The sequence below is a fragment of the Poecilia reticulata genome, linkage group LG10 (assembly GCF_000633615.1).
Source record: "Poecilia reticulata strain Guanapo linkage group LG10, Guppy_female_1.0+MT, whole genome shotgun sequence".
In the NCBI taxonomy this organism is placed as follows: Eukaryota; Metazoa; Chordata; class Actinopteri; order Cyprinodontiformes; family Poeciliidae; genus Poecilia; species Poecilia reticulata.
This window is the reverse complement of record NC_024340.1, coordinates 32383931-32393684: the sequence shown is the minus strand read 5'-3', so window position 1 is coordinate 32393684 and position 9754 is coordinate 32383931. Positions and strand designations below refer to the sequence as shown.

General features: G+C 47.5%; 1 protein-coding gene across 1 annotated transcript; it reads right to left on the bottom strand.

The window, feature by feature from the left end:
• Positions 1-1189: 1189 nt before the first annotated feature.
• On the bottom strand, positions 1190-7457 carry stard15 (StAR-related lipid transfer (START) domain containing 15). Its single transcript, XM_008420972.2, has 6 exons — positions 6989-7457; positions 4278-4425; positions 3057-3160; positions 2734-2851; positions 2592-2644; positions 1190-2511 (listed from the first exon to the last, which is right to left on the bottom strand). Exons 1-6 carry the CDS (start codon positions 7133-7135, stop codon positions 2302-2304), a joined length of 780 nt encoding a protein of 259 aa, XP_008419194.1. The 5' UTR covers positions 7136-7457; the 3' UTR covers positions 1190-2301.
• Between the last annotated feature and the right edge of the window lie 2297 nt (positions 7458-9754).

Genomic DNA, 9754 nt, shown 5'->3' with positions numbered 1-9754 from the left:
AACCTGGTCTTAAACCTGGTCTTAAACCTGGTTTAACCTGGTCTTAAACCTGGTCTTAAACCTGGTCTAACCTGGTCTTAAACCAGGTCTGGATGTAGTTTTTTCTTTTTAAGGTTTTGTTGGCTCTCGTGGCCTTTATTTGAAGGTAGTTCAACAGGAAGGAGGACAATCAGAGGGGAGGACATGCGGTGAATGTCGCCAGGCTGGGAATCGAGCCTGTGACCATGAGGACTGGGGCCTCAATGTGTGGGTCGTGTTCTGCCCCTGCGCCACCACAGCGCCCCGTTTGGACGTAGTTTGACCTGGTGCCACCCGTCCATCAGTCGGTCCCAGCAGACGGTCATCAGGCGCCTCCCAGCTGGTCAGATGCAGATGAGAGTTTCTGAGCTGCAGAGGAAGTCCTGCGGGACGCGGCGTCCTGTCCTCAGCGGTGAGGAGCTGATGGTGGTGGAGTTTCCTCTTGGCCCAGCAGACAGGAAACAGGAAGCGGCTGAGACAATAAGCGGCATTCCTCAGCGGCTGCCGGAGGAAACGATCACATGGAGTTTTCCTCATCAGGGCAGGAAGAGCAGCCAGAGCTGCTCCTCATCGGGATCTGGGATTGTCAGCTCTATAGGCGGAGCAGGTTCCCCACAGCGCCACCCTGTGGACACCCTGCCTTTCCTACAACTCATGTTGAACCAGATTCTCTGAACAAACGTCAGCTGAGATTTTAAAGCTTCTTCCAGGTGTCCACCAGAGGGCGCTGCAGTCAGACTAACAGCAATAATCTGCATTATTTAGCCTTTTAGAAGAGAAAAAACAACTGAGCTCATTTTCCAGGTCATATTTTCACCTTGTTTATTCATTTATTTCAAACTAAATATTAGAAAGTTGAATAGTTAGCTAAATTGAGCAAATATACACTTGCAGAGTGGACTATCAAAATAAAAGGTTGGGCCTGAGACATTTTATATAAGCTAAACATTGATGTTACATTTTTCTGAATAAAATAGTGAAATAATGACTGAAAACTGAACTCTCTTCTTCCGATGGGCTAAAACGATGTGTAACGTTAAAACAGCGCCCCCTGTGTTTGGCTGCAAACAGACCAGGTCCTGCAGCAAACCATGAAACCTGCAGGATGACGTCATCACCTCCAGGTGATGACGTCATCACCTCCAGGTGAGGACCAATGACTCACAGGGACGGAGGTACAGGAACCTTTATTGATCACGAGCATCGATCTGATCATCTTTCTAACTAATAACATTTCAATCTGGTCTAAAAGGTAAAAAATGTTTCAGTTTCATTCAGTAAAGAGGAATTGGTTTCAGTTCAACACATGAAGCGTCCTTAAATCTCACAGAAAGTCTGGAAAGATCTACAAAATAATTATTTACTGATTATAATTTATTAGGATTGAATTTAAACTAGAATCTGATCTAAACGCTCCATTAGAAAACCTGGAAGGAACTCCTGGAAAACCTGGAAGGAACTCCTGGAAAACCTGAGAGGACAGACAGCCGGACCACGGCGTAGACCAGGGGTGTCCAAAGTGCGGCCCGGGGCCGTTTGTGGGCCGGCTGGCGCAGCTGGTTGGTGCGGATGAATACTTTTTGTTTTAATCAATTATCATTGAAATTGATCATTTTCTTGAAATGGAAAAGATAAGTACAACACAGCATTTGTGTTTTTATAACAAAGTTTTATAATTAGTCTTTTTCCACAGACTTTCACTGAAAAGCCAACTTTGTTGCAACAAAATCAGCTTTTTTTAAATTCATGAATTTGTTTTGAAGGAAAGTGACCACTTCCTGTTCCTATAACTGAGAATCAATTTGCTATCAAAATCATTTGTAAACTAGATATTTCTGTTTTACAGCAACATCCTGTTCATGGTTTGGATCTACAGTGAACAAGCTGCTTTATTTTGTATTTTTATTTTCTTGGCCTATTTAATACTTCTGACCTACATGACAAAAAGTTTGGACACCCCTGGTGGAGCCAGAGGTCAGTGTGCTGCGGCCCCGACATACTCGGGTGCACTGTGCTCATTCCATGAACGGCGCAGACGGAAGCAGCCCGAGTATGTTGGGGCCTTCAGTGTGTGGACAGTTTGGTCAGCCTAGGGTCAGTCTGTGGACGACCTCTGGTCATTCAGAGGTCACGGTGTGGACAGTCTGTGGACAGAAGGTTTCGGGGTGGAGGCAGAGGACAGGGACAGACACTGGAGGACTGGCAGTGGGAAACGTCTCCAGCTGGAGGAGATCAAGCAAAGCAACAGCCAGTGGGTGAGAGGAGGACAGTCCTGAGGACGGCCTAGGTCTCCTCGTCGTCGCTGTGCTTCTCCTCGCTCACGCCGCTCTCGTCGATGTTCTCCAGAGAGTCCGCCCGCTGCAGCGTCAGGTCCGCCGGGCTGATGGAGGGCAGCGTGTTCTGCTCCGGGTACATCCACGGCTTCAGGGTCGGGTCGTGTTTCCGCTTCCACTCGGGGTACTTCAGAGACGCCTTGTAGATCTTCCTCATGGCCTGGAGGGACAGAGACGGCAGGACAGGGTTGGACAGGGGACAGAGACGCCATGTGCGGGAGGAACCGGACAGACTTTTACCTTTGGAGCCACGAACTGAGAGACTCTGTTAACGACCCACTTTGGTAAAGAGCCTGCAGGACACAGGAGGGGACAGGACTCAGGGTCAGGTCTCTGGGAGGACAGAACGGAGGACAAAGCCCTGAAAGTCTTCCTGCCTCACCTCGGGGGTCCACCTGGGTCAGGTAGTAGAGGGTGGAGCTGGTGGCACTGTTGGATTGGATCAGGTAGCCCGTCAGCAGAGACAAGGCTCGGACATAGTCCTTCTTAGGAGGATGTTGCTATGGAGACGAACAGACAGGAAAGTTGGATTTTAACGTGGGAAAGCAATGTGACAACTTCCTGTGGTTCTTGTAAAACATGATCCTTCTGCCGTAACTGTAGAGTTGTAAACATGCTGCTGAACTCTACAGGGAACAGGAGACGGGTCAGTACTTTCCAGAACCTCTGTCTGCAACCCGACCTGCACCAGCAGCAGACACTGACCGGGTGTTTGACGGAGTAGTTGATGATCATGTAGTCGCTGCCAAGTGGAAGCCAAGACCGCATCGTCACAAAGTCTCGGTTCTTCAGAGGCGTCGGGCATTTCCCTTCAAACAGACACCAGAGGGGCAATAAATGAAGTCATTCATTCCCAGTTGAACTGTTCATGTTCAACATCCAGCCAAAGTTGAATCACTTTCCACAGGAAGTGACTGAAAAACCAGGAATCTGCTCAGACGGCTCCTCTGCCCACCAATGAGGGAAAACTTGTACAACATTCAGACCCGGTTGGATGTTTTTACTTAACATTTAGACATCAGTGGAGACATTTTGTCTTTCCAGGTTCTAAGCTTTCTCTTTGCTGTCTTGCCAATAGGTTTAGCATGAAAGTAGAGTTGGAGGAATCCAACCTGCACTGGGAGCAAGAATTATGTGGATGCTGCTCCTTTAGCCTCAAACCACCCTCTACTCCTGCAGGGGGAGCTGCAGGAGTCGGTCGTAGGCATTCAGGAGGTCCACAACACACACAAGGAGGGACAACCAAACTCCCAAAACACCTCGGCAGCTTTAAGGAGTAAAGACCTATTTCAATGTTCCCTGTCCAGGATGAAGACGGCACCATAAACCAAGCCTCTCAGGGAGGCTGAGATGTCTGACCTTCAGTAGCTGGAGGGTGCTCTCCGCTCCCCTGTCTTAAAAACTGTGACCACTCCATTGGTGGCATCCCAATCCTACATCTGCCTTTGAAAGGGTAAGGCCAAAAGAGACCAACGAATGTCCAGAGCCTCCAGAACCATCCTCACTTTACAATATCCTGAATGCAAGTCAGACGTTCCTCCCCAAAGCCGGGAATGGCACCGGATGTTTCCTTTCTGAGTCACTGAGAGCATTTCTAGAACTTCCTTGAGCTCCTAGCCAACGTGAGATTAGCTCTGAGCTAGGTAGCTACATGTTTACTTTGCAAATTAAATATTGAGTTTGAAACTGACACTAAATGAATGAATAACATACAGATATATGACTACATGAACCCCATTTCTTCTGATGGGCTAAATAACCCAAATTATTGCTGTTAATTTTAACAGTGTAACTTTACAAATGTAACCCCATAAACAGCCAATCAGGACGAGACTTTCCTCTATTCTTATGATTTGAATGTCGAGGGTGGTCTGGTTTTAAGTCAGATTCTGGAATAAAGTCTGGACCGGGTCCAGTGGTACTGACAGGAGTAATATCCCACGTCTGTGTTGACCGTCAGTCTGCCGATGTCGTAGGTGTCAATCATGTTGGTGTCCCACTTCTTCCGGTAGCTGGTGTCATGGAGGACGTCGTACAGCGTCTCTGCCGTCACGTCTTTGCACACGATCCTCATCTGGAACAGAGACAGAGAAGAACTGGTTTCACCAGAACCAGGACGTTCAGACCAGAACTTGGACCTAAAGGTCAGAGGTTGTGGAAGTAGAACCATCATCACCAGCTTCCATTGGATGGCCACCAGGTGGCTCCTCACCCGTTCCCGGTACCATGACTCCAGGCTGGGTCACCTGAACTTCTTGTGTTGGGTTCTGTTCTTTAGGAAAGTGAAGTCTAAAGTTCAACTCTCACATGACCTCTGAAGGAGACACTCGATCGCTGCCTTGCTCAGAGGCTGATCAGGTGCTGTCAGGTGATCTGGAAGCTCAGGTAGAGCTGAGCAGACGGAGTCATTCATCTTTAATGAAGAAGGAAGAGAAAACCCAACAAACCCAGAGGAAACAGCAAGAAGAAGCAGCCAGACAGGAAGTCCTCCAACCTGAGCAACCGACCACAGGACCTCCATGGGCTTCAAACCTCCAGATGTCAACTTTCTAAACTTTGAGCCACTTGGTTCCAACTTCAACCTTGTGATCCGGTTCACCATCACCCTGGAGAACCATCAGATCCTCAACAAGCTGTTCCCAGAGAACGTCTTCATCCAAATATGACTGTAAATGTGGTGAAAACTGGGAGGTGATGCTATCAGATGAGAACAACCCACATCTGGAGCCTGAGACATCTCTGAGGATAGAAAGACTCCTAAGGTGTGTGTGATGAAGATCAGGATGATGATGAGGAGCTGCAGGTACCACCCAACCGACATCAGACCGCTAGTGGCTGTTACCTCTGGGCACTCTGTCCAGGAGTTACACTGCAGCCTTCAGCCTCTTCTTCCTCACTGGTTACCGGATACCAGGGGAGGCGGCCGCTACCTACAGGACGTCATCTTTTCCAGGCTGTAATCTTTCAGGGCCGTCAGGCTCGGCTGGACGGCTGTCATTGGATCCGTGTAACTCAATCAGCAGAACTGAGGAACTGCATCAATCATTCAGGACGTCCTGAGCTTCATCACCCAGCTGCTCATCAGGAGGCGATGATGCCGGTTCAGGGCATCTGTGACTAATTCTATTGGGGTTCAGGGCATCTACACCGGGATTGGGGTATCTTGGCCGGGTTCGGAGTATCGACGCACATCTACGCAGGGCTCAAGGGCTCAAGGCATCTTCGGAGGGTTCAGAATGTGTTGGTCGGGTTTGGGCGCTTTGGCCAGGGGTCCTGGCTGGTTTACACCCGCAGCTTCTCCTGACAGAACCTTCTGGAAGAATTGCTTCAGACTGCAGCTGCTATGGACAATCAGACCCAGAGTTGGTTGAACACCAACCATTTCAGTTACTGAACAATTCAATCTTTAACCAATGAAGGAGATTTGAACGGTTCCTTCCATCAGCTCCTCCTGTTTCCTGATGACCTCGACATCCAGGTCTGGGTTGGAGCCTCCAGCTGTTTGTCCAGCACTTACAGCTTCCTGTTGCGAATAAAACCACAGATTCTGCTGAGCTTCAGACTGAAGGTCAAAGGATCTGATCGAAGAACCGTAAAACTCCACAGTTCTTCTGTGACCGCCAGTCAGGGGGTCCATCAGAACTTTCTGGGCCGACTCAGGTAGATTCAGGGGACAGAGATGGTCAGCTGGTCTTCACAGTGACCTCAACCTTCAGACAGCTCCAGCTTCACATGGAGGCCAAACATCTCCTCACTCAGCAGGAGGTCCAGATGGACAGAGGTCATGACCTCACCTGAGCAGAACCACCTGGAGGCTCACGCAGGTCCAGAGCCGAGCAGGGAGGCCGACCCCCGGAGGAGATGAACCGGTGAAGCTGGAGGTCCAGAGAAGAAGACGACAGATTTCTGCTCTGACCTTTGACCTCCTGAATGCAGTTGGTGCCTACATTACCCACAATGCACCAGCAGCAGGTTTCTGGGCGTGTCCTCGGTACGCTGCTGTAAGGTTTCAGCTGAAGCACAGCAGAACCTCACAACATTGACTGGACCTGGTCCGGATCCTGCCAGAACCAGAACCAGGATGTGTTTTCTTCATAAACAGAACCACCAGTTTCTGGAACAGAACCATGAAAAGGGGGTCTTGTGGTCCATAAGCTAGTGGGACCAGAACATTGGTCCGACTAGCTGTGAAGCTTAAAAAGTACAGAACCAGAACCGGGCCCTGCTGGTTCTTTGATAACAAAGAGTCAAACTGCTGCGGACCTCGTGACCCGCCTGGAAACTGGACCGGGTTTTCCTCCGGATCCGGTTTCAGCTCCCGTTTCAGATGTTTCCATGTGTCATTCGGGTTCTGATGACCTCATTCCTCAGAAGGTCCGGTGGTACCGGCCGGGTCAGCAGGTTCTGAAAAAGTTCACATTAAAGTTCTGGGTTTCTGAGGAACCCAGAGCTACACACACACACACACACACACACACACACACACACACACACACACACACACACACACACACACACACACACACACACAGCGGACAGGCGGACAGAACCAGCAGGAAAGTCTCATCTGGACCCGCTGAGGTTGAAGTGAAACGTTTCCTGGAGCTTTTATTGTGAAGGTCTCCCAGGTGAGTTACCTTGATCTTCTGGACCGAGCTGCTGTCCTGCTCGCGGCACCACACCGTCACTCCGGCCTTGTTGTACCTGCTGCTCCATCCGTCCGGACTCAGACACTGATCCTTAAAGGAGGAGAAGTCCGAGTCGTCCGGGATCCGAACCGGCATCTCCGATCAGTCAGGCCGCCTGGTTCCGGCGCTCCGAGCAGAACCGGACCGGAGGAGGAGGAACGGGACCACAGAGACCAGCAGCGGGTCAGAGAGCAGAACCTCAGGCTGAACCGGACCGGGACTCCTGTCTGAACAACGCCGGGTCCGGGTTCGGATCTGAGATGCAGCAGGTGACGCTGCAGCTTTTATCCGCCTCCTGCTGCACAGATAGGTCAGACAGTCAGAGCTCTCACTCTGCTTGAAAACAGTGGATCAGGTTCTGGCTCAGGTAGAACCCGTCCCACCTGGCACCAAAAAATCAAACCAAAGAGACCCAGACATCCAGGGGTCAAAGTTACGCAGTAAATAAATAAATAAATAATTATTATTAATAAAATAATTATAATTAATTAAGTCTGTTTTAGATTGTTCTTGAAAAACTAATCAGTCACGGCTGATTAGTGGGTGAACTCAGCTGCACAGTGAACCCACTGATGTTAGCAGACAGCCGCTCCTCTCCTGCAGGTACTGCGAACCCCCGCTAAATCTTTTAGGGGTAGCGGTGCCCTGCCGTCCCCCCTTACTTTCACCCCTGGTTATTGTTAATCCACCATTCTCTACCTGTGTATGAAATAAACAGCCTCCAATGGGAGAATAAACCAGCTAGCAGCAGCTTTAGCCACAGTTAGGAAACATAAACATCGCTGCCTGTCAGTGCTGTAACGTTAAAAGGTTCACTTTCTGTATCRACTTTAATAAAACAGTATTTACATGTTAGATAGCCGTTATTACTCATTGTTAATCCACCATTCTCTAACACTATGTAATAAACAGCCTCAGCCTATTAAACAGTTAGAAGCTAAAAACAGTTACTAAGTGTTGACTAAACTTCACCATTTATAGAAATGAGTAAAAATGTTTACATTTATTTTCCTGCCTTTGATACAAACGTCAATGTATTTTAAACAACCACAACCATCTTTTATTTAATTATTAAGGTTCATATGATTCCTTTTTGGCTGCACAGTGGCGCAGTTGGTAGAGCTGTTGCCTTGCAGCAAGAAGGTTCTGGGTTCGATTCCCGGCCTCACTGCATGGAGTCTCCATGTTCTCCCTGTGCATGGTGGGTTTTCTCCAGGTACTCCGGTTTCCTCCCACAGTCCAAAAACATGACTGTCATGTTAATTGGCCTCTCCAAATTGCCCCTAGGTGTGAGTGTGTGTGTGCATGGTTGTGTGTCCTGTGTGTCTCTGTGTTGCCCTGTGACAGACTGGCGACCTGTCCAGGGTGACCCCGCCTCTCACCCGAAACGTTGGCTGGAGAGGCACCAGCACCTCCTGACCCCACTGAGGGAAAAAGGGTGCAAGAAAATGGATGGATGGATGGATGATTCCTTTTTACATTCCTAAAGTCAGTAAATGTTTCCTGTCGGCTGTAAGATTTTGGAGCTGCGCCTGAAGGCAGCACCGGGTCCCGCTCGCTCTCCTTCCAACGTCATCACATTACGTCACAGAGAGCTTCGCGCTCTTTTAACATCCTCGAAGTCAAACGCGTGTTGTCATGGTGATTCTTCATAAGGAGCGCTCTACCGCCACCTGGTGACGAAATTGAGACACGTCACTTAAAAATGACAATATTGTCATGAATATTAGGGAATATTTACTTAAAATAAGCTCATATTTCTTGCTAAAATTTATTTGTAAGTTATTTTAGTGTTTTTAAGTGTACTAAGATATTCCACAAGAAACTGCACAGAAACAGGAGGTAATATTTTGTGTTTTTGCAGTGTAAGATTTGTTTTATAGGATTTCTCCAACCAGAATGGGATTTAAATGAACTTCAACCAAAAACATGAAGGTTTTGCTATCAAGTTTTGTTTTGTTATTTCTAATTGACATATATACACTGCTCAAAAAAATAAAGGGAACACTTAAACAACACAATATAACTCCAAGTAAATCAAACTTCTGTGAAATCAAACTGTCCACTTAGGAAGCAACACTGATTGACCCAATGAGGCCCCCTGTGATGGACCGAGTTAAAACAGGAGGAGTCACAGGATATCAATTAGAAAAATAGGGTTTTTTATTTTAACCCAAAGATTAAAAAATGACAAAAAGATAAACTGAGCCCATAAAAGAGGTCAAATAAACAAAACTGAACTCAGGCAAAAATGTAAACAAACTGGCTGCACAAACAAACATAACTGACCTAACCAAGAAATGACACACAAGGGTTTATATACTGGCTGATCAGACCAATTAAGACACAACAGGGGTAACTAAACAGAATACAATTACAAACACAAAAACAAATAACAGTACAGCTAAGTTTGGCTAAACTAAAGATTCTCGAAATGAAAATCAAAAATATTAAAGTTTAAATACTAATATTTACTTAAATGCAAAACTTATCTAAACAAAGAAATTACAAATTTCCCCTGCCAGCAGGAACTAGTGGTGTAGTCCAATCGGCATTTAAGCTGCTGAGCCCTGGCCCCCATCTTTTGTCTGGCCACTCCAAGGCAGGCAAGTACCGGCAAAACAAACAAAAGGTCAGTCTCAAGCAAACAAATTAAACTTAAGTTGATACAAATACACATGCTAACTAAATGTGCGCGCCAACATAAAGAACAAA